Source organism: Macaca fascicularis, chromosome 7 (assembly GCF_037993035.2).
Source record: "Macaca fascicularis isolate 582-1 chromosome 7, T2T-MFA8v1.1".
NCBI classification, from domain to species: Eukaryota; Metazoa; Chordata; class Mammalia; order Primates; family Cercopithecidae; genus Macaca; species Macaca fascicularis.
The window spans coordinates 90,298,462-90,323,368 of record NC_088381.1 but is presented as its reverse complement, the minus strand read 5'-3'; the positions used below and the strand labels follow the sequence as shown (position 1 = coordinate 90,323,368).

Here is a 24,907-nt window from a genome sequence, read left to right as displayed (position 1 = left end):
TTAGCTACGCCGTCCGCAGTAAAGCCTATTCCCCTCTTCCTCCCACTGTGTCCTGTTGCCAGAGCAACTGTGGGCGTCACCAATCTGACGGGCGGAAACAGAACAAAAAGAGTACACGTCCCCAGCTCATTGATAGGGCCGTGCGCAGACGCATTAACTTTTCCGAGTTGTAGTTGGGGCTATTGACGCAGTCCACGTCTGCGCAGTAGTTGTTACGCGCCCTGGCCTGCCTCAGCGCCTGCGCAAATTGGCACACCGGAGGCGCGGAGTTAGATCACGACGGTGCGCAAGCGCAAACAGCACATCCGGTGTGGTCGACGGGTCCTCTAGGAGTTTTGGGCGCGCGGACCGGAGTACCTTGCGTGTAGTTATGTCGGCGTCGGTAGTGTCTGTCATTTCGCGTTTCTTAGAAGAGTACTTGAGCTCCACTCCGCAGCGTCTGAAGTTGCTGGACGCGTACCTGCTGTATATACTGCTGACCGGGGCGCTGCAATTCGGTTACTGTCTCCTCGTGGGAACCTTCCCCTTCAACTCTTTTCTCTCGGGCTTCATCTCTTGTGTGGGGAGTTTCATCCTAGCGGGTAATGGTTCTATAAGTGATCATAATAATAATGTGTTACTTTGGTGTGCTGCTTTTGTTTTCATAGTACTCTATATCAGACCACCGCCCCTTGAAGTTATGAGAAGAGCCTGCATTGCCCTTTTTTTGTGAATGGGGAAATTGAGGCCCAGAAAGCTTAGATCACATGCCTAATACCAAACGGCTGTGTAGGAGTTGGACTTAAATGTCTAAAGAAACCACCTTCGTGCTGCTACTCCACCTGGTGATCCATTTCACTTAATATTGGTCCGGGGAAAACCCTATTCCAACTTTAACTTAGGTTTAACACAAGTCTAAAATTAGTAGACTTTTCAAATGAAAAATCCAACCTTGAATCATCTCTGTCATCTTGACCTAATCATTACCAATCTCCGGTAAAACGTTTCAATGAAAGCGCAAAGAATATAAATGCTGGTGCTTTTCTTGTTGAATCATCCTTTACTTGATTTTGCCTTTTAGCTGCTACTACTTTTTTTCTTGTAGAGGAAGTTGTTATTTCACTGTCCTAAACCCAATTTTTGTTCACATAATTCTATTTTAGCCTTATTTTTCCTTTTGATTCCAGGATTTGGTAACCTTGTGGACTGCTATATTTAGCGAGAACTGTCTCCATCAATTTTTGTCAAAATCTGACTTTTCTTGCCCAATGGGGATTCAGTGAATACTGAAAACAGGCGTGGCCTCTATCGCTGGTATCACCTGCTACTTTGACTTTGAAAACATGCCAGCATTCATGGTTTCTTTTCAGTGTGATCATCAGTCAGGTCATCAGTTATATTTTCAGTCCAATATGAGGCATTATGGTAAAAGCTTTGGGGATACATCAGGCACATGTTCTTTGTCCTTAAAGAGTTTATGGTCTAGTTGGGATACAGACAAAATACAGCACTGGAATTGTCTAGAGGCCTGGCACAGTGGCTCATGCCTGTAATCCCAGCACTTTGGGAGGCCGAGGTAGGCAGATCACTTGAGGTCAGGAGTTCAAGACCAACCTGGCCAACATGGTGAAACCCCATCTCTACTGAAAATACATAAATTAGCTGGGCATGGTGGCGCACGCCTGTAATCCCTTGAATCACTTGAACCCGGGAGGTGGAGGTTGTAGTGAGCCGAGATAGTTCCATTGCACTTCAGCTTGGGTGACAGAGCGAGACTCAGCCTCAAAAAAAAAAGAAGTCTGGAGACAGTGGTGCTGTGCTTAAAGTTAGAGACCTATAGAATGCTTTTTATACATTTGCATTGCTAGTTCTGACACACCAGAGATACTTCTCAGAATTTAAAACAGGCCTGAGGATCTAATGACTTGTGTACTGAAGTTGCAGATTAACCTTTTGATTGGATATTTAGTTACCATCTTTGACTTTTGTCCTAGATGACCAAGACCTGGTTGTCTGTGGTGGCATCCTTGCCTTCAGGATGTGTTAACCATCATCAGACAGATACATTACCCTCTGCTCTAAGTATTCTCCATCACCCACCCACCACCTTCTACCACAGTACTAAATGTTTTTATTAGCCAGCCCGGAGAAGGAACCTTGATGAAAACTTCTGATTAATTTTGTTTGATGTTTTTGTTTCCAGGTCTGGAAGAGTAGGAGCAAGGCAGGGTCTGAAAGCTGAGTTTAAAAAGATGCCTTCTCCATGTAGAAGTCACCCTGCCTTCATAAGCCTCTAGGGTTAAGAATGATTTTTCATGGATGCATTGAAGAATGTGGTTTGCTGAAGAGTGGGCATGGACTCGAGTTACAGATTATCAGTGTAATAAAGCCAGAAGGTTTTTTGAGCAAATGACTTTTGCTTATGCTAAGACCTGTTTTTGAGCCCGTTGTGGCTGAAATTGAATTGGCAGACTGCACTGCCTTTCTCCTCTCCAACAGGAACTAGGTGGCTTGTCACTGAAGAAAAACCTAGTAAAAGGGCATATTAATAATGGGGCCAATAAGGGGGATTAGAATTTCCAGATCTCTTAGATAACAGGTAATAGAGCCAGAGAAATAAAGCAACTTCAGGAAAAGAAGGGATTCATGATAATTCTTATTTGCCACAGAAGGGTATGATTTATACTTCTTTTGACAGCACTGACTTTCCTAAATCCTGCCTCTTCTGCTGTTTGTTAGCCTAGATTGTCGACTGGAGACTGGTTTTAATCTGCCATTTGTTAGCCTAGATCATCAACTGGAGACTGATTTTAATGGGAAATTTGGATGCTTATCCTTTGTTTTGATTGTTGGCAAAGGTAGCCTTGTTCCTTTTTATGGTGCTGGGGTTTCTAACTTTCCTGTGGAGTTTCCTGTTGCAAGAGAATGGAGGAGTCCAGTAAGCTGGGAGAGGGAAATGTAGGAGATACTGTTGAAGGATTAGATAGTGCTGGCTATTAGATGTTTGAATGCCAGGCCAAGGAATTTGGACTTTTTTTTTTTTTCCCCCCACGTTGGATTTTCACTCTTTTTTCCCAGGCTAGAGTGCAATGGCACGTTCTCGGTTCACTGCAACCTCTGTCTCCCAGGTTTAAGCAATTCTCCTGCCTCAGCCTCCCAAGTAGCTGGGATTACAGGCCTGTGCCACCACGCCTGGCTAATTTTGTATTTTTAGTAGAGACAGGATTTCTCCATGTTGGGCAGGCTGGTCTCAAACTCCTGACCTCAGGTGATCTGCCTGCCTCGGCCTCCCAAAGTGCTAGGATTACAGATGTGAGCCACCACGCCCAGCCAGGAGTTTGGACTTTATCCTGTAGGTAACAGTAAAGCTTCTGAGGATGCTTTTTTAAAGGGAGAGATTTAAAATTGGTGTTAGCATGTAGGATGAATTGGAGGGAAATGTTCTTTAATCTTCCCTAATTTTTTTTTTTTTTTGGCAGTCTATTCTATTCCCTCTGCATGTGTTAGTTTAGCATACGCTCTTTGGAAATTGGCCAGTACATTTTAAACCAATTCAGAATGCTACCAAACCTTTAAAAACCTGTTGTTATTGGGCCTAATGGTATGAAAATGGTCTGTTTTCTTCTATTCCCTCATAGCTGAGAGACTTACCCATGGTTTCAAGAGGGAACCAGAGGTGGAAAGTTGCCATTGAGAGATCCTTTTTTTTTTTTTTTTTAATCATCAGAGTATAATATATTGACTTTAAAAGGACCTCAGAGGTGGAATATTTTTCTAATTTCAGACAGATTTCAAACATCCTCAGTTAGCTGTTTATCTTGTAGTTAGATATCTCTAGAAGAGGACATCTGTCCCTTTTTTAGAGTTAGGTTCCAGTGTTGGCAGCCCTTTAGTTTCCTTGTTTGCCCAACTGAAAGCTGTGCTCATTTAAAGTGCTATTTCGAAGGGATAAGTGGAAAACATTGACTGTCCTCAAAAGAAATCTTTGGTCTTGAAACAAGTTTTTAAGTCATTTCCCAACTATCATCTGTTCTGTTCTCTAATCTATATGAGGTAATTTTGTCTTAAAAAATAGTGTTGTTTTTCCTAGTTTACAAATTCAAAACCAGTTTGAATCTGTAAGGCAAGGAGGCCTAGTCCAGAGTTTTCTGTCTCATGGGAGCTATTGGGCTGTTGTGGATTGGGGCCCAGCATTTACTTTGGAATTATCCATCAGATCTGTGGATCCTAATATTATCTGCCATAACTGTTATCAAAGAGATTAGAAGTTTGCCACCCTTGTGCCTGATAGTCTTGTTTCTAAATATCTTTCATATCATTGCTACTTTTTCATCCTCTGTTTTAGCCTCTCAGTATCTCTTATGTAGACTACTGTGATCCTCCTTACTGGTCTTCTGGCCTCTGGTTTCCAGTCCATCTTCTACTATGTTTGCAGGCTTGATTTGACTTGCAAATCTGATTGTGTCGCTCCCATGTACAATTTGTGTTTCCCAAAGTAAAATTAAAAATGTTTTTTTGACATACAGGGTCTTTCATGATCTGGCTTCCTCTCTGTCTGCAGCTTCATCTCTTGCCTCTGCCTCCTCTATACTCTATGTTCCAACAGTATTGAACTACTTGTCATTCTCTGAACACTCTCAAATGTCAAACTATTTGCCTTTGCTTGACTGCCTTCAAAATTCTTTCACTTTTTAGACTTCTCAGCTCAGTGAAATTTCCTTTTTTTGTTACTGTTTTTAAAGAGAACAAGGTCTTGCTGTGTTGCCCAGACTGGCCTCAAACTCCTTGACTCAAGCAGTCCTCCTGCCTCAGCCTCCTGAGTAGCTAGGACTATAGGCATACACCCCTATGCCTGGCTTATTGCCCTTTGGAGCCCTTCCCTGACTCTAGCAGATTGAGGTCTTTCCATTTTATTCCTTTTTCACCTTGTATGTGTGTGTGAGAGAGATAAGGCACTGTGCTGTATTTGGGTGTCTGCCTTCCCTCTGGAAGGTGAGCCCTTGAGGGCAGGGGCTGTCTTCTCATTTCTTCATCCTCAGTGCTGAACACTGTACATGTTAAATGGTGAGCAGGCATATAGTCAAGTCAGGAATACTGAGCAATGATATGCTAGGTTCTCTGCCAAGGTGCTGGGAATTCAACTTGTGAAGCACACAGATATGGCTTCTGTTCTCACAGAGTTTGTATTGTAGTGGGAAATACAGACGAGTAAATATGGATATGGTGCTGATGGAGAATTATTGGTGAGAATGGGAACACAATGTGCACCCAGCCCTGCCAGTAGTCCTGCAATAATGTTTCTCTTATATATTCACCTTCCCAAAATAGGCTTCATAAATCACTATATTTTTCCTCTTTTCCTTTATTCTTAGTTGATGATCTTACTTTTATTTTTTCACTAAAAAAATAGAAGTGGGTAAGAATTCCTTCATCTTTTCACCACTGAATCATAACAGATCACCTGCTTTTATACCCATACTCTCTGACTTCTCATGATGGGTGATGTGTCTCTTTCCTGTGAAAGCTTCACCTGTGCAGAGGATCCAGTCTTCCCTTGCTCACTCAGGGGCTCCACTTCTGCAATTATTCCTCCATTCTGTGTCATTAATTTCTGTTTCTCTCCTGGATCATTCCCATCATATAAACATGTTCTAATATTGTCCATTTTTAAAAAATCCGTTTGACTACAGATATTCTTCTAGCTACCATCCCATTTCCTTTCCATCATTACAGAATTTTTGAAAGAATAATTAATGTTCCTACTTCCTTAACTATTCATTCCTTAACCACTCTTGGTATTGGTCTGTCCTCACTACTTTACTGAAACTACTCTTGCCATGTTTAGCATTTAACTTAGGCATCAGCTTCTGTGTAAAAGGAAAGTTTCTTCTTGAATATAAGACTCCCCTGCTGATTCTGTCTCACCTCACTGCTTTTTCCTTTCTGCTGTTTTGTGCTGGGCACATCTCTGACTGAGAGCAGGGTTGTAGATACCTTCACTTTGTATGTTTTTTTTTAAATAGATAAACTTAAATAACACCTGTATACCTACAACTACTGCTTTATATTTTTAGTTTTGAACTGTCCCCTGAATTCCAAATTAGTAAATCCAGTTGCCAACTTGATGTCTTCACTTGATGTCTGATATGTACCTTGAACTTAACATGTCCAAGATCAAACCTGCTTATCCAGCCATCTGCCTCTTCACCAGTTAGTACATGGTGTCAATGTCAGTTGCGGTTTTTTTTTTTTTTTTTGAGACATAGTCTCGCTCTGTCACCCAGGCTGGAGTGCAGTGGTACAATCTCAGCTCACTGCAACCTCCATCTCCCGGGTTTAAGCTATTCTCCTGCCTCAACCTCCTGAGTAGCTAGGATTACAGGCAAGCGCCACCATGCCTGGCTAATTTTTGTATTTTTAGTAGAGACGAGGTTTTGCCATGTTGGCCAGACTGGTCACTAACTCCTGACCTCAGGTGATTCACCTGCTTCAGCCTCCCAAAATGCTGGGATTACAGGTGTGAGCCACCACGCCTGGCTGGTTGTGATTTTAAATGAAGAGATTTAAGTTTCCCAGATCCCTTGATTTTTCTTATCTCCTGCATCGGTTTCATCAGCAAGCTCTGTCTTCTCCAAAATATAGCCTGTATGTCTTCATTTCTGTCCATTTTTATTACCATTACCCTGAGCTCTTTGCGTCCTAAGTAATTCTGCTTTTTAACCTTGTAAACCATTATACTGTTCCATTGCTCTTATAACTGAATCCATACTATTTTCTAAGGCTTACCATGCCCCTCAGGATTTGGCCCTTGTCCCTTTCCCCTTGATCACCATAGTCTTGTTAGTCTGTCCTTGATTTTTTTTTTTTTTTTTTTTTGAGATGGAGTTTTGCTCTTGTTGCCCAGGCTGGAGTGCAATGGCATGATCTCAGCTTACTGCAACTTCTGCTTCCTGGGTTCAAGCGATTCTTCTGCCTCAGCCTCCCAAGTAGCTGGGATTACAGGCTTGTACCACTACACCCAGCTAATTTTTTGTGTTTTTAGTAGAGACGGGATTTCTCTATGTTGGTCAGGCTGGTCTCGAACTCCCGATCTCAGGTGATCCACCCGCCTCGGCCTCCCAAAATGCTGGGATTACAGGTGTGAGCCACCGTGCCTGGCGTTTGTCCTTGTTGTATTTATAACATGCCAAGATTGTTCTTACTGTCTAGAATGCTCTGCCCCCAAATTTTTGCATGGTTGGTTCCTTATCTTTCAAATATTGGTCTTAAATAGCAACCTCTTAAAGAGACCTTCTGTTATGATTGAGTTTAAGAAAAGGTTCCCAGTCACTCTTTATTATCCTGTTTTATTTTCTTGATAGTACATATCTCTATCTAGTAGTTCCTGGTTTATTTGTTAACTTATTGATTATATGTTTCTCTCCATAGGAGTGGAAGTTCCTTGAGAGCCAGACTGTTTTGTTCTGTGCCATATTCCTAGCACCTGAAATGATGCATATCATGTAGTAGATGTTTAGTAAATATTTCTTGGAATAAATGGTCATTTAAGGGGATAGAGTAAATCAGAATTGCTAAAATGGAACAGGCTGCTTGAAGAGGTAGTGAATTTCCATCTTTGGAAGTGCCTAGGGAGAGACTGAAGGATCATTTGTAGTGGAGCATTTTGAACAGGCTTTTCTTTTTTTGCTGTTTTTGTTTCCAATGCATCTGAGAGATGTGATACCCTTATCAGTAACACAGGCTCTGGAAAGTTGATAATTCTCCATCTGGAGGTAGCTTACCAGATTCTGTACATGGTGAGTATACTTTGGAAAGCTTCCTGTGTGGTTAGTACAGCCTCCCCCAGCATGCCCACCCCAACACCTCTTGGGCATTGTATGCATCAAATGGGGTGTTGGTGTTTATGACCTCTGAGGCCCTTTCCATCTTTGTGACTCTGATTCGTATATTTTCATTGAAATAATCTGGCTACCATGATCACGATAATGATAACATCAATGTATTACCTTATCCACCTTCATGGATAATTTTTCTTTTTTTCTCTCGTATTTCCTCAAAACTCAACACCGTGTTCTCTACCCCAGTAACCAGTATTAATAGTTTTCTATTTCTTCAGATTTTTTTTCTAGATTCTAACTGAAATGACAAGATAATTATGCATATCATATATAAATAAAATATTTTACTTTTTTTTTTGAGATGAGGTCTTGCTTTGTCTCCCAGGCTGGAGTGCAGTGGCATGACCGTGGCTCACTGCAGCCTGCAACCTCTACCTCCTGGACTCAAGCAGTCTTCCCATGTCAGCCTTCCCAGTAGCTGGGGCCATAGGTGTGTGCTACCACACATGGCTAATTAGAACATTTTTTTTTTGTAGAGACGGGGGTCTCCCTATCTTCCGCAGGCTGTTCTCAAACTCTTGGGCTCAAGCAATCCTCCCACCTTGGTTTCACAACATGTTGGGGTTACAGTTGCGAGCTACCATGCCCTAGGAATGGGCTGGGTGTGGGGGCTTGCATCTGTAATCCCTGCCCTTAGGCAAGCAGAGGCGGGAGGATTGCTGGGCAACGTAGGGAGACCTTGTCTTTACCCAAAACAAACAAAAAAATTAGCTAGGCATGGTGGTGCATGACTGTTGTCTCAGCTACTTGGGGCGCTGAGGTGGGAGGATTGTTTGAGCCTAGGAGGTGGAGGCTGCAGAGAGGCATGATTGCACCACTGCATTCCAGCCTGGGCGATAGAGTGAGACCCTGTCTCCAAAGAAAAGAAAAAGATTGGCTTTTTTTCACTTAATAAATCTTAGATATGTTTGCTGTCAATGTACAGAGAATTTACCTTATTCTTTTGAATAATTGCATGGGATTTCATTGCATGTCAGTAGTATATGATGTTTAGACTGTTTTAATTTTTTTCGACTTTACAGACATACTTTCAGAATGTCTTTGTTCTGTAAGATAAATTCCTTTGTCAAAAGGTAAAATCATTTGAAATATTAATGGATATTGCTAGTTGCTCTCCCAAATGGATGAACGAATCTGTACTTTCTACAGGAGGGGTTCACTTGGTACCCTTGCTTCAGTCATTGTCTTTAATATTTTTAAGGGTCTGGATACCTGAAAAGATTAATGGTGCTTCCATGGTGTTTACATGTTTAAGCATAATGAAAACTGTTGCCATGGTGACAGGCTCTGGAGAACTAGTCTGATAGTTTTCTGGCCTTTGGATTAGATTTGTTTGTTGCTTTTTCTTAGTTAATGATGGGATGATGCTAGCCTGAAGCAAGTTTAGGTTTTCTTAAGCAGTGTAATAATTTATCACAGGCATGAAGATACTTTGGAAGAGTGTATTCCTGGAACTACCTTTTTTTTTTTTTTTTTTTGTCAATGGTGACTGTAAGAATCTTCAAGGGCATAGAGTGTGGCAGTGGAGAGTTCTCATGAATTATATTGCTTAGGTCTTCTGCCTTTTTTGAGACAAATAAGCAGCTGCTGGAACTTCGAGATCAAAGAGAGTTTATCGACAACTGTGAGGTCCTTGTGAATGAGCGTGCTGTCTTTATAAACTCTGCTACCCATTAAGTGAATATTCTATTAGAAAATAATTCACATTTTTGTAACTTTGTATCATTCAGCCCAGACCCTTTGTTGTTGCCTCAAGTGCATCCCCATCTAGGTATAATTAGAAACCTTTAAATCAGGAGATAAGAGAGCTTTGTGGGTTTTTTGCTTATACTTTTTTTTTTTTTCTCTCTGAGAAAGCCTCTAGATTTCAGTATAACTCTGAGAGTCATATTTTTTCTTCCTTTAACAGAGTACAAAATTTAATTGTACAACTTGATGAATTTTTAATTTACCTATCTAACCACTATCCAGATCAAGATACAGGACATTATCAGCACCATAGAAGCCTCCTTGCATCTTCCCAGTCATCTTCTCCCTGTGAAAGATAAAAACCACTGTCTTACCATAGATTGGTTTTACCAAGTTTTAAGCTTTTTGTACATGGAATCATATAGCATACACTTGTTTTGTTTTGTTTTGTTTTGAGATGGAGTCCCTGTTGCCCAGGCTGGAGTGCAGTGGCACAGTCTCGGCACACTGCAACCTCCACCTCCTGAATTTAAGCAAATTCTCCTGCCTCAGCCTCCTGAGTAGCTAGGATCACAGGTGCGTACCACCATGCCCAGCTAATTTCTGTAGTTTTTATTAGAGATGGGATTTCACCATGTTGGCCAGGCTGGTCTTGAACTCCTGACCTCAGATGATCCGCCCACCTCGGCCTCCCAAAGCGCTCGGATTACAGGAGTGAGCCACGTGCCTGGCCCTTGTTTTTTATTTTTGTTTTTTTATTTTTTATTTTTTTAGATGGAGTTTCGCTCTTGTTGCCCAGGCGGGAGTGCAATGGCACAATCTTGACTCACCGAAACCTCCACCTCCTGAGTTCAAGTGATTCTCCTGCCTCAGCCTCCTAAGCAGCTGGGATCACATGGCATGCACTACCATGCCCGGCTAATTTTGTATTTTTAGTAGAGATGGGGTTTCTCCATGTTGGTCAGGCTGGTCTCGAGCTCCCGACCTCCTTGGCCTCCCAGAGTGCTGTGATTACAGGCGTGAGCCACCGCCCCTGGCCTTTTTTTTGTTTGTTTTTAATCAAGATAAAACATGACAAAATTTACCATTTTAACTATTTTTAAGTGTATAGTTCTGTCGCATTAAGTACATGTACATTGCTGTAAAATCATCATCACTATCCATATCCAGAACTTTTTTGTCTTCTGCAACTGAAATTCAGTCCCCATTAAACAATAACTCCTCATCCTCCTCTCTGTCAGTCCCTGGCATCTACCGTTGCACGTTCTGTTTCTAGGAGTTTGACTACTCTTGATGTCATATAAGTGCAACCATGTAGTATTTGTCTGTTTGTGATGGCTTATGTCACTTAAAATAATGCTCTCAGGATTCAGCCATGTTGTAGCAGGTGTCAGAATTTCCTTCCTTTTAAGGCTGAGTATTCCATTGTATGTATACATCACACTTTGCTTATTCATTCTTCTGCTGACACTTGGGTTACTCTCACCTTTTGGGTATTTTGACTAATGCTGCTATGAACATGGGTATGCAAATATCGCTTGAGAGCCTGGTTCCACCCTCCACCCTCCCAGCTCCCCAGGACGGAGTTTCCCTCTTGTCACCTAGGCTGGAGTGCAATGGCATGATCTCGCCTCACTGCAGCCTCCACCTCCTCGGTTCAAGCGATTCTGCTGCCTCAGCCTCCCGAGTAGCTGGGATTATAGGCACCTGCCCACCTCGCCCAGCTAATTTTTGTATTTTTAGTAGAGATGGGGTTTCACCATGTTGGCCAGGCTGGTCTTGAACTCCTGACCTCAGGTGATCCGCCTGGTTCAGCCTCCCAAAGTGCTGGGATTGCAGGCGTGAACCACTGTGCCTGGCCGAGATGCTGCTTTCACTTCTTTTGGATATGTACCCAGAAGTGGAATTGCTGGATCATATGGTAATTCTGTTTTTAATTTTTTTGAGGAAACTCCATACTGTTTTTCACAGTGCTACCCCATTTAATTTTCCCACTCATTAGTGCACAAGGGTTTCAGTTTCTCTGCATTCTTGCCAACTCTTGTTTTTTTGATATTAGACATCCTAATAGCTGAGAGGTGATATCTCATTGTAATTTTGATTTGTATTTCCCTAGTGATTAGGGATGTTGAGCATCTTTTCATATGCTTGTTGGCCATTCCTATATCTTCTTTGGGGAAATGTCTATTCGAGTCCTTTGCCCATTTTAAAATCTGGTTATGATTTCGTTGTTATTGCATTGTAGGGGTACTTTAATATATTCTGATATTAACCCTTTATCAGATACGTGATTTGCAAATATTTTTTCCCATTCCATAGGTTGCCTTTTCACTATTGTGCTCTTTATTGTACCTTTATTGTGCACAGAAGTTTTAAATTTTGATATAGTCCAATTTATTTTTACTTTTGTTGACTGTATTTTTGGTGTCATGTCCAATAAATCATTACCAAATACAATGCCATAAAATTTTTGCTCTGTTTTCTTCTAAGAGTTTTTTAGTTTTTGGTGTTACATTTAGGTCTTTGATCCGTTTCGAGTTAATTTTTGTAGTATATGGTATAAAGTAAGGGTCCAGCTTCATTCTTTTGCCTGTGGATATCCAGTTTTCCCAACATCATTAGTTGAAAAGACTTGTTTCCCCATTGAGTGGTTTTGTCACTTTGGTTGAAAATCATTTGATTTTGTATATGAGGGTTTTTGTGCATTTCTTAAAAAACAAAGTAATTAAATTGATTCATTTTTTAACTGTAGTAAATGTACTTTTAAAATAAACTTATAATGGAGAACCTGAATCATTATCCATAAATAGAAGGTCACACTAAAAATACCATGGAGCTGGGCAGACGTGTTCACCCATGCCTGTGGTCCCAGCTGCTCGGGAGGCTGAGGTGGGAGGATCGCTTGGGTTCCAGTCCAGCCTGGGCAGCATAACCAGACCCTGTCTCCTACCGAGTTCACAGTGGCTCCGTGTGGCTGTGTCCCAGAATATTCCTCATCTAATTGAGGGGGTACATTTGTTCCCCCAACATATTTACTTAGGTTCTGCCCTGTGGTCTCTGTGTGGGAGCTGGGCTCTTCTGGCTTTGGCTTCCTCTGGGTGACCTGCTGGGTTCCAGCTGGTTTGGCCAGCCAGTGTGTATAAAGTTTTTGGTCGGGCGCAGTGGCTCACACCTGTAATCCCAGCACTTTGGGAAGCCGAGGTGGGTGGATCACAAGGTCAGGAGTTCGAGACCAGCCTGGCCAGTATGGTGAAACCCCGTCTCTACTAAAAATACAAAAATTAGCCGGGCATGGTGGCGCATGCCTGTAGTCCCAGCTACTTGGGAGGCTGAGGCAGGAGAATTGCTTGAATCCGGCAGGTGGAGGTTGCAGTGAGCCGAGATCGTGCCACTGCATTCTAGCCTGGGCAACAGAGCAAGACTCTGTCCCCGCCCTCCAAAAAAATAAAGTTTTGATTGTGTTGCCCCACTTACTTGTGCAGTTCATCCATTTTTGTGTATAGCAGAAGTTCTTCTTCATTGCAGTATAATATTCTATTGTTTGCATATGCCGTAATTTATCCATTTTACTGTTGATAGACATTCAGATTGCTTCCAGTTTGGGGCTATCTGGGTATCATTTGTGTATATGCGCTTTGATCTATGTATGCATTCATTTCTGTTAGAGTAGAATTGTTGGGTCCTAGGGTATGTCTGTATTCATTAGCAGTCATATTTATTTCATACTTCCATATAATCATTTTTTGTGTTTTGCTTCTTGTGCAGTTTGCCTGAGAATACAGATCAACCCACAGAACAAAGCGGATTTCCAAGGCATCTCCCCAGAGCGAGCCTTTGCTGATTTTCTCTTTGCCAGCACCATCCTGCACCTTGTTGTCATGAACTTTGTTGGCTGAATCATTCCCATTTACGTAATTGAGGAGTAGGAGACTAAAAGAATGTAAGTGATGATCATAGTCCTTGTCCTGTAATGTTGATTTTAGGAAGAGAAATTGGATGGGACTGGTTTCGATTGTGGTTGGCAAGCCTCCCATACTGCTGTTGACGTTTGCAGAATTTTCCATTGGTCTGCAAAGTATGCATTAATATCATAATCAGTGCTACCACTCGTGGTCATTGCCTTGTCTTATTGTTCTTCAAATCATTAAGATAACAGGAAATTAGTGTTTGTAGCTAGTACAATAATTTCTGCACCAATAACTTCATGAAAATAACTCAAATTTTGGAAGAGACATAAATGGTAGGTTTTGCCTTTAGATTTGTTAGTTATTTTTTTTCTGATTTTGATCTCAGATGACTTTAAATGCTGGACCATTGTTTTCATAGCACTTAAATCTGATAGCATCCAGTGTATGTTGAATGAATGACTGTGGGCATTTGCTAATATGTGCCTTAAAGTAGAAATAAATGGGGAAATTGGGTTAACTTGGGAGAAGACTTTAAAATGTAAGATGGGATGCTGCTTGGTTCATTTGCCATTTTCCATTTTTTAGCAGTAGAGTTCTTTCTCCCTTCTCCCAAACAAACTCTTACAAAAAGAATCTTGGTATATAAAGCAGAAGTGGAATTGGAGTTTTTTTGATGGACAGAAATTGAAAAGCCCTCTCTGCTTGGCCTTTCCCTTCATGTATGGTATGCCCTCCCCTGCATCCCTCCCTCCCAAGCAGAGTTCTAAAGCTTTAATAAATACATGGCTGTTTCCATACCGTATGTCAACACTGTTACTTTATATATGAGACAACAGAGGCCTAGAACAATCCATGGGCCTTCCCTGGCCGCATAGTTAAGTGTTTGCAGTGAAGTGCCCTAGTCTAGCGGTGTTCTTGGCCCAGTACTCCTTCCGGTATCCCATGTAGCTTACTGATGAATGCATGCAATATTTGCCTTTGCATTGCAAAATTTAATGTTCTGGGTGGTAGAGAAAAGAGAACCTTAGGAAATCTCTTCCTATTTGGGGGAAGGATATCCTAGGACCAGCCTCTTCCTCACCACTTGGAAAGCTGTCATTTTTATACCAATCAGCAGAAATCTAGTACAAGAGTTTTAGAGCATCTATGTGCAAAGTGGATGCAATAATGTGACAGTGACTATACTTCATTTTCTGACGTGAATTAGTCATTTAGTTATAATATGTTACATAAATCCTTTCCTTTGATATTGCCTCAAAAACAGTTCTGTTAGTTCAGGGAAGGTATCATTTTGGTAGTGGTAAGTTGACAGAGAGGTTTATTTCAGTGAAAAACTTTAAGAACCACTTTGTTCTGTTATTTTAATACAGTTTAACTCCTTAGAGACCTGATTAAGACTTGAGTTGTCCTCTTCCCTCCCTTCCTCCCTCCCCTTCTATGTACCAGCCAATGTCTTGTTGTTGGGAATATAAACAATACTGTTGGCTGGGCGTGGTGGCTCATGCCTGTAATCCCAGCACTTTGGGAAGCCGAGGTGGACAGATTGCTTGAGCTCAAGAATTTGAGGCTAGCATGGGCAAAATAGCAAGACCTTACCTTAATTTAAAAAAAACCCCCAAACTGGCTTCTGTTTTCAAGACATGTACAGTAGGGGAGAATATGTAAACATAACAGTTAAAATACAGCCCTGTTAGGGCCTCACTAAAGGTCTGAACAAAGTGCTGCAATAAATCCAGAGAAGAGAGCAGCTGTACCATCTGGGAGCTGGGGCAGCAGATGAGTTATCTGACCAATGGATAACAACTATTGCCAGTTACAATTAACTGTTACCAGTGGATAACCTTGAATGCAGGTAGAAAACTGACCCTCCAACATTGACCTTCTCACGCTTGCAACTATGAGTAACCCTTGGGCTTCCTGATAGAGCCTTCTGGAAAGGTCATAAGTCTTCTGATTGCTTACTCTAGATTTCTGAAGTTCTTTTTTTCTAGATGAGTCATGGTGTGTACTTAGGAAGGGGATAGAGCAAACATTTCAAGGATGTTTTCTAGGCTCAGGGAGATACCAAATCATGGAAAATTATTTCCTAGGGCTGTCATGATTGGAGGAGGACTTTACTGCAGAGAGCTTAGTATTTCAAAATTATGACAAAAGCAGAGACAAAAAAGCAGTCTCAGCAGAAACTGTGTACTGCAGACCATATTAACAACCTAGGACCACCTGTTCAGCTGGGAATTATGGGCCCAAAGCATAGCAAAATCCTCAATCCCAGATTGCAGTGTTAAATCATTCTATGGAGAGTATGTTCATAGAAAAATCTTTCTCTCTGGGGGATTGCCCAGATTATTTTTCGTAGAGATCCTTCATTTGACATACACTACACTGTCCTACTCTCAGTTTTTAAAAATATACTTTTATTTGCTCCTTTTATGTGCTTTTAACTCAGCTATATGTGCAGTGTGCCACAGCACTTTAAAAACAGTTCCAAGTAAATTCTCAATATTGATACCAGCTCAGAAGGTAGAACAAAACAGATGGAACGTCTTCATATTTTCCAACTAAGTTGAGAGTTTGATATTAAAAAACAAACATCTGTAATATAGCTGATCTTACATGAATTTGGGGATGACAAACTCTGAACTACTCTGAAAGAGAAAGATCAAAAGGAAATGGCATTGGGTTAAAAAAAATAATTCAAGGGGAAGTAAGGAAGTTAACAGATAATGAGTGCTCAGTGTGTGCTATGCTTTAAGTACTTCTTGTTCTATATCATTTTATTTTCGGAATAATTTCACTTAGATAGGTTTGCTGTTCTCACTTACAGATGAGGAACTGAAGTTGAGAGAGCCTTGCTAGGACGGCCAGGCGTGGTGGCTCACGCCTGTAATCCCAGCACTTTGTGAGGCCGAGGCAGGTAGATCACCTGAGGTCAGGAGTTCGAGACCAGCTTGGCCAATATGGTGAAACCTTGTCTCTACTAAAAATACAAAAATTAGCTGGGCGTGGTGGCCGGTGCCTGTAATCCCATCTACTTGGGAGATTGAGGCAGGAAAATCGCTTGAACCCAGGAGGCAGAGGTTGCAGTGAGCCAAAATTGCGCCATTGCACTCCAGCCTGGCAGGAGTAAGACTCTGTCTTTAAAAAAAAAAAAAGAGAGCCTTGCTAGAAATCTTATAACTAATGTTTCTATCCAGGTCATCAATCATTAAGAAAGATTCAGTAGTTTTTAGACTATACAAATGAAAATACAAAAGCAAAAATGCTCCCAGTGGGCTTCTGACCCCCAGAAATCCATGCACACCTGAAATGATGATCAGTTTTTGGTGTGTAGGCGGCAGCATATTTTTGAATGAATGCATGACAGAAAGAAGCTCAGTGGATTTCAGTATTTAAAAATTTATATGCTTTAGTTTTTTCCATGTTTGTTTTTCTGTGTTTCTTTCTGAAAACCTTTTTTTTTTTTTTTTTTTTTTTTTGAGACAGAGTCTTACTCTCTTGCCCAGGCTAGAGTGCAGTGGTGTAATCTTGGCTCACTGCAACCCTGCCACCCGGGTTCAAGCAATTCTCCTGCCTCAGCCTCCCCGAGTAGCTGGGACTACAGGCACTTGCCATCATGCCCGGCTAATTTTTGTATTTTTAGTAGAGATGGGGTTTCACTATGTTGGCCAGGCTGGTCTCGAACTCCTGACCTCGTGATCCGCCCGGTTTGGCCTCCCAAAGTGCTGGGATTACAGGCATGAGCCACTGCACCTGGCCTGTGAAATTCTTTTTTTTAAAAAAATCTCAGTCCATCTCAGGTGTTCTGAAGGGTAATGAGGAAAAGGAGGACAGAACTGTATTGGATCACAGTTTGAGAATTAAAGTTCCTGATGAATTGGACCCTGGATCAGAAGGAAGGGTGAACTGGGCCCAAAGGGACAAAACCGTGCTTGAAAATGTGCTCAACTCCCAGGGAGATAAGATAGCTGCCAAATGCCTGTGCCTGGTTAGCATTGTTTTGTTTTTATAATGGAGACCATTCTCCCATGTCTTAAAAAATTCAGTGTTTGATCCTAGCTGGAACAAGGGGGCTACAGGGTTGGGCAGAACATTTTAAACTGACTGGCAACACTGTTTACAAACATGCAATTGTGTTGGCTTTTCGAATTCAGTTAAGTATAGTAATCTAGAAAATTACCTCTGGAAGGGGATCTTGATGTTATTCTGTAGGCTTTGCTGCCACCTAGTGGATTGTATGTTTCATGTGTTGAGAGACTACCACAGAACATAAGAGGAGTTGAATTTGGGGGAAGAAGCTACTGATACCTGTGTTATAAAACCTAGTTTCTTTCCAGTCATTGAGGGGCAGCAGAGGTCCAGGTGGGCTTAGATGCTGGGTTGGGGGTTGCTTTACATTCTGGCCAGAAGGGGGCAATGTCGAGTTAGGAACAAAAGGGCATAGAACCCTAAAGTGGCCCTAGATTTTGTTTCATAGGGGAAGACCAAGACTGTGCACATAGACCCGCAGGTTTCCCCTTTGTTTTCTTTTTTTCACCTCGTCAGTTTGAGAGCTTCCTTTTTTGGTTTGTTCTACATCTTTTATACTCAGTAGTGACCTCCTACTGGCAATAATCTTTAATTTTTTGTTGGTGGAGGGCCCCATTTAGTTTTTATTTTATTTTCTCTTTGATATTTCCACCTTATGTTGAATTAGGTCCTGCCACCAAATAAGCTGTCTCCAAGGGAACTGTCCTAAATTTGTAGGAAATCTTCTGAGGTAGTCACATCATAACTTTTTTCAACTCATTTTTCTCTGTTTAGGAGGTGAGATTAATTATATATATATTTTTATGTGATGGGGTCTTTCTATGTTGCCCAAGCTGGGAACTCCCTGGGGTCAAGTGATCCTCCTGCCTGAGGCTCCCGTGTAGCTGGACCTACAGGTGTGTCACAGTGCCTGGCTCTGAGATTAGTTCTTTACCTTTCATTCTTAAAACTTTGAATCTACTTTTTTATTTGCTAAAAAGTGCTAATTGATGACTCTACTTGTTTATTGAACTCTGTTTTATATTTGGTCTATTTTTTAAGACTACCAAAGAAAAAAATAATATCGAAATAGAATTGTATTTATGAATATCATTGCTGCCCTAACTCTACTGCCTTATTTTCTCCATCCTCCCAGTTTGGATGACTCCTATCACCCAAGTCATTCCCACCCCTCAGGTTGCATAGGAGCCTCTTCTCCGGGCCCTTAGTCTACTGCATACCTCCAATGCTGCACTTATCACATTGTTATGAAACTATTCATTCACTTTCTTCTCTCTCCCACTGGACTCAATTGTGAACAGTAACAGTGTATGTTTGTTGAATGAGTGTATGAATGAATAAACCTTTTTTGTTCTTTTTTTTTTTTTTTTTTTTGAGATGGAGTCTCGCTTTGTTGCCCAGGCTGTGGTGCAGTGGCATGATCTCAGCTCACTGCAGCCTCTGCCTCCCGGGTTCAAGCGATTCTCCTGCCTCAGACTCCCAGTAGCTGGGACTACAAGCGTGTGCTACCATGCCTGGCTAATTTTTGTATTTTTAGAAGAGATGTGGTTTTACCATGTTGGCCAGTATGGTCTCCATCTCTTGACTTTGTGATCCGCCCGCCTTAGCCTCCCAAAGTGCTGGAATTACAGGCATGAGCCACCGTGCCCAACCAAATAAACAATTTTTAACTGCAAGAAAAAGTTATGTTATTAAGTTACTTGGATGCTAAAACATGGAAAGTGCTACGAAAGAAAAAAAAAGCCAAGGCAGAGATTCATGGGAGAGGCTGTGGAGTGGGGAAGAGCATGAGACAAGAAGTCAGAGTAGGGGCTGGGTGCGGTGACTTAGGCCTGTAATCCCAGCACTTGGGGAGGCCAAGGTGGGAGGATCGCCTGAGCTCAAGAGTTTGAGACCAGCATGGGCGATGTAGCAAGACCTTGTCTCTTCCAAAAATCAAAAGAATTAGAGGGGCGTGGTGGTGTGTGCCTGTGGTCCCAGCTACTCAGAAGGCTGAGGTGGGAGGATTGCTTGAGCATGGGAGGTCAAGGCTGCAGTGAACTGTGATCATGCCACTGCACTCCAGCCTGAGTGACAGAGTGAGACCTTGTCTCAAAAAAAAAAAAAAAAAGAAAATCAGAAGACTTGTATTGTAGCCTTTGCTCTGTTAACTAGTTGAATGGACAAATAAACTTACCTCTGAGCCTCAGTTTCTCTGTCTGCACTATGAGAGGATTGGCCTGGATGTTCATCAAAGTCTCTTGCCACTGTTAATGCCTCTCAGCATAATTCTTGATGGTTCTTTTGTGTTTGAGGAGGATTGTACTGTTTTTGTGGCTCCTCAATTGGGCTTTGCTTTCTGTTTTCTCCTTAATTGTTGCTTTTTCATATTTTCAGATTCCCATTATCAATTTATAGGAGGTAGAAAATTAAATGTGATTATAACTAGATGCACATATTTGTATGAAACCTTTTACAAGAATAAACCTTTGTAAAATGTCTTATAGTTCCCACATTAACAAGCTTGTAGGATTCACATACGTTCCACATATACTTTTACATACATCAGCTCATGTGATTCTTCCTTCCTACCCAGTGATGTGGAGATAGACAAATAGTAGTATTCTCATTTTACACCTAGGTAATTACACCTTGGTGAAACTTAGGTTGATGTATCCAGGCCCTGGAACTAATAAGTGACTGAGGGGGAACTGGATAACAGACATTTGGACTCTGAACCTTTATATTCCTTCCTGTTATGTTTAGGACTTTCAGATGATGGCTTTATATATATGTCATGTTAGAGGGTTTTCATTAAAAATGTTAAATTTGCTTTTCTTTTTAAGAAATTTTTATTTATTTTAAATTTTTATCAGAACCATCAGACTGGATGCTTTTCTTTTTTAAATGGGAAAAATTTGGGAGAGATTGATAGGAAAGGATGAAGGCCGGCTATCTCAAATGTTTCTGCATAGTTGGCCATACTTAATATGGTCCAGGAGAAATGGAGGAGAATGCAGGTCAGGAGACCTGACTTTGGCTACTGAGGGTGATCCTGGACCAGCACTGTCCAATAGAGCTTTCTGCAGTGGGGAAACATTCAGGGTCTGCACTGTGCGTTATGGTAACCACTAGCCACATGTGGTTATTGAACATTTGAAATGTGGCTAACAGACTGAAGAATTGAGTTTTTAATTTAACTTTGACTAAGTTTAAATAGTCACCTGTGGCTAATGGCTGTGGTGTTGGACAGCAGAGCTCTGGACAAATTTGTCAACACTGTCAGGTCACAGTTTTCTCATCTCTGTAATGAAAGGATTAAAGAAGCTGATCGCTAAAGCTCCTTTCATTTTTTAGAAATATACAGTCTGTGCCTTCTAAAACTGATGATTCAAATTGAGCTGTAAACCTAGAATTTCTGCAGAATGGTCTTTGATTCACATTATTTCTAATTTCAGTTTTAATTAGAAAACTGACGAGGATCCAGGATGAGATGAATTTGAAGGAAAATCAGTATTTGAACCTGTCTGCCCATTGCTAGTGTCTGAATAGAGATATTGCTGGAGAAGAATACAGATTCCAAATAGAAATGACCCCGGCTGGCATTATCTTTTCTATCTCTACAGAGTCATTTTTAACAGTTCTTTGTGTTATGCCTTGCTTTCTTTTAAGATGATTACAACAAACTGATTAAATGGCACTGTCTTTTCTGCGCAGGTGAAATAGACTGAAGCCACGCTAACTTTTCTCAGTAGGTGTCTTCCATTTTGCATGTCTTGATATCAGGGGAGGAGATTTTATTAGTCAGTTTCCTGAAACCTTTATGCCCTGGTTAACAGTTGAAACCATTCTTCTTAGCTGTTGAATAGTCAATTATGTGAGCTAACATTTCAAAGAATCCTAGAACCTCTGCTTTTAGAATAGTGTCTGGTAAATAGATCTGCTTTAAAAGAGGGGGAGCAGATCTTTGTAAATAGGATTTTCTGAAAACCACTGTCAAAGAGACTTACTCTCATGAGTCAATTTTTGCCTTTCACGTGGACTGGCCTCAGCATCTTATATTTAAATGTTTTAATATCATAAAATCTTGAAACTTTGATTTTGTACTAAACTAGGATTTCTTTTATATTTCTAAAAGTGTCAAGGCTTTGTTCCCTGAAAATGGCTTTATGCTCTAGTCCTCTCTCACCTTGGCCATTAGAACTATAATGTAGCCAGGCGCGGTGGCACACGCCTGTAATCCCAGCACTTTGGGAGTCTGGGGCAGGTGGATCACCTGAGGTCAGGAGTTCGAGACCAGCCTGACCAACATGGTGAAACCCCATCTCTACTAAAAATGCAAAAATTAGCTGGGCGTGGTGGTGCACTCCTGTAATCCTAGCTACTCAGCAGGCTGAAGCAGGAGAATCGCCTGAACCCAGGAGGCAGAGGTTGTGGTGAGCCGAGATCGCGCCATTGCACTCTAGCCTGGACAATAAGCACAAAAATCTGTCTTGAAAAAAACTGTAATGTTGCATTGGTTTATAGTCTATTGCCAGAGAGTTTGCTTTAAGAAATTTGATGGAATGAATAGTTGAGTTTGAATAGGTCTGTTTGGTTTTGTTTGGCACTATGAACACCTTTTGCTTCCTGTTACTGCTCGCTGTTTTACACATTTCTTATAATACCACCGATTCAGCAATGTTCTGCAATTATGTAGCATTTCTCTAAATACTATTGTTAGTGAAATAAACGCATTCTGGCTGAAAGTCTAAAATCTCTCCTTTAAGCTCTGATGCCAGAATCTCCAGGTTACTTACTTGACTCAATATACCAAATAAGGTAGTGCCCTTTTACCTCCTGGGGCAGCCCGGTTCTTCTGAAAGGTAGTATTTCCCAGCCTTTTTTGAGTCATGGTACACATAGGAGATTACAGTATTTTTATGGCACACTGGGAAAATCAGTTGCTTATCGCTGGAGACAGTGGAGCCCCTAGGGCCGGAGGTTTTCCAGCCAGACCCGTGCTGGAGTCCAGTAGGTGCGAGGCTGTGCTTTGAGGGACTAAAGGAAGCCTGTATCTTGTGGTGAGGGTTCCACCTCACAACTCACAGATCTCAGTTCCATTTGGCTCTAGCAGCAATGTAGCCACTTCTTTTGGGGTTACTCTTTCTTCACCTTTTTCTTGCCAAAAATAAACTTATCTTTAAATGAAAACTAAATTATTTCTTGTATTTTGGTCCTTTGTTACAGCTGAGATTGGGAATTTTTCTTTCTTTCTTGAATCCTTACTCCCTACCCTGCCTCCCCGCCAATGGAAATCTGTGCTTTATAAGCATTTTAGATTCCGGAAAGCTCTTTAGGTTGAACTACAACCCTCTCACCTCAAAGAATTTGTGGGCCAGGGAAGTCAGAGTGACTTTTGTGAAGTCGTGCGGCTAATGAATGGTAGAGCTGGAGTTAGAACACACGTCTCCCAGCTCCTAGTTGGTTTTGCCTTGGTGTGCTTGAAATTCAGTTTTGAACGTTAATTTTTCTGGATAGTACTCCCATAAAATGTTCTGTGAGAAATACTTGCTGCTTTCTAGTTTTTCTCGCCTGGTTTAAATATTGTCCTGAGTGTAGGAACCCCATAACTGTCTTGTGGGTTAGAATTTAGATGGAAGGATTTGGGGCCCTGTCTCTAGTATCATAAGACATTTAACCTTGCTGCTTTTTTCTTCTAGGTTCACTCTTTGAATTTCCTGGATAAGAGTTCTGGAGATGGCAGCTTGTTGGACACATGGATTTTCTTCAGATTTGCAGTAGCTCTGATTTTTATGCAGGAGAAAAGCCCAGAGTTCACTCTGTGTCAGAACAACTTTCTAACAAACATTTATTAATCCAACCTGCCTTTCATTAAATGTAACCTTTTGCCTTCCTAATTAAAGAACTCCATGCCACTCCTCCTTATGCCTCTGGCTCTGTTTTTATTCTTTACTGGTATCAGAATCCTTTTTTTTCCCTTCAGTCCTCTGTGCTGAACTCTATGAGTTGGTAACTTACATCTGTGAACCTGCCTCCTTGTTTTCATTAAGTGTATTTGAAGTTAATGGCAAAAGGCAGTGCTGACAACCCTGGGAAATGGCAGTCCTTTGTCTTCTTCCTGGAGCAGGTAATCCTTTACTAATCCTTCGATTATTACAGGTGCTTCCACTCTTATGACAGTGCGTTCCTAGAACTGCATCATTAAGCACTTTGCCAGAAATTGAACTAAGTATGTGCTTCCACATTTACATCTGTTTCAACATGTTTTAGTGGTAAAAGTGAAGTATGTTTTTCTTAGGCAATGTAAACAGAGTGAAAAATGGGGGTTATGTATGTGTTGACTTATAAGATATGATATTCTCCAAAGCACCTTCACAAATATTCTCTCATTTTATTCTTGCAATTACCTTAGGGGTTCCTGTCCTCATTAGTTAGGTGAGTAAATTTAAACTCAGATTTGTGACTTGCTTAAGATCAGAGTTCATGACAAAGCTTGGGTGGAACGTAGGTCTGCTGGCTGAAGTCTGGGCTTATCGATGTGTATCATGCTCGCAGCCCTGTTTTCATCTTGGGTGCTGTCGGGTTGCTATATATGGGGTGCAAGCTATGTTGAGAATGCCACTACTTAAATTTAGCCAACTACCGAGAATGATGAGTTGCGAGCTTCTCCAACTTGGCTGCACGTTAGCATGACTTGGGGAATGTAAAAAGAAAATCCCAACGTCCAGGCCACACCCCAGACCAATTAAGTAAAAATCTCTTGGGGTGGCATCTGTAGTTTGTAAAGCTACCCAGGTGATTCCAGAGCACAGCAAATTGGAGAAACACTGCTCTGGATTCTTGCTACTCAAAATGTAGTCATTGACTACCAGTATTGGCATCACCTGAGAGCACAGGCCTCACCCCCCCCCGCCCCCCGCCCCTCGCCAAACCTAAAGAAGCAAAATCTTCATTTTAACAAGGTCCTCAGGTGATTTATGTGGACAATAAGATTTGAGAAGCCCTGATCTGGAGCAGTGGTTCTCACATTTTGGTGTGTCTCAAGATTACCTAGGAACTTGGTGAAAAAGTTGGGCCTGTATGTTCCTTATTAGCTCTTTGCCTAACTGATAACGCACTGAGTCAGGAGTCAGCAAGCTTTTCCTTAAACAAATGGGCATAGCTATGTTCCGCTGTCACTTGACGAAAATTGGCTGTGGCTATGTGGGTCATGGTTTGCCATTCTTAAGTGATACTAGTTCACCGAGATATGATTGAGCAGTTTAATCTGCCTTTTTTTTTTTTTGTATGTGAGACGGAGTTTTGTTCTTGTTGTCCAGGCTGGAGTGTAATGGTGTGATCTTGGCTCACTGCAGCCTCTGCCTCCTGGGTTCAAGCAATTCTCCTGCCTCAGCCTCCTCAGTAGCCGGGATTACAGGCATGCGC

At 41.5% G+C, this 24,907-nt stretch overlaps 1 protein-coding gene across 4 annotated transcripts; it reads left to right on the top strand.

Moving 5' to 3' along the window:
• Positions 1–301: 301 nt before the first annotated feature.
• Positions 302–23,403, top strand: DAD1 (defender against cell death 1). Of its 4 annotated transcripts, none has more exons than XR_006699872.1 (4): positions 302–581; positions 13,332–13,506; positions 21,197–21,230; positions 23,182–23,403. XR_006699872.1 is itself a non-coding variant. In XM_005560800.3 (3 exons), exons 1-2 carry the CDS (start codon positions 371–373, stop codon positions 13,460–13,462), a joined length of 342 nt encoding a protein of 113 aa, XP_005560857.1. In that variant the 5' UTR covers positions 302–370; the 3' UTR covers positions 13,463–13,506; positions 23,182–23,403. The 4 variants fall into 4 exon arrangements, 2 of the variants coding, with proteins under 2 accessions (XP_005560857.1, XP_073853054.1); XR_012415549.1 differs by having other exon boundaries at positions 20,938–21,230; XM_005560800.3 differs by lacking the exon at positions 21,197–21,230.
• The last annotated feature ends 1,504 nt before the right edge of the window (positions 23,404–24,907 follow it).

Bases quoted from the DNA above. Each gene is read 5' to 3' on its own strand.
- DAD1 (XM_005560800.3), top strand. From the start codon at position 371: ATGTCGGCGTCGGTAGTGTCTGTCATTTCGCGTTTCTTAGAAGAGTAC. The intron at 582-13,331 runs GTAATGGTTCTA...CTTCTTGTGCAG, and splicing joins GGGGAGTTTCATCCTAGCGG to TTTGCCTGAGAATACAGATC.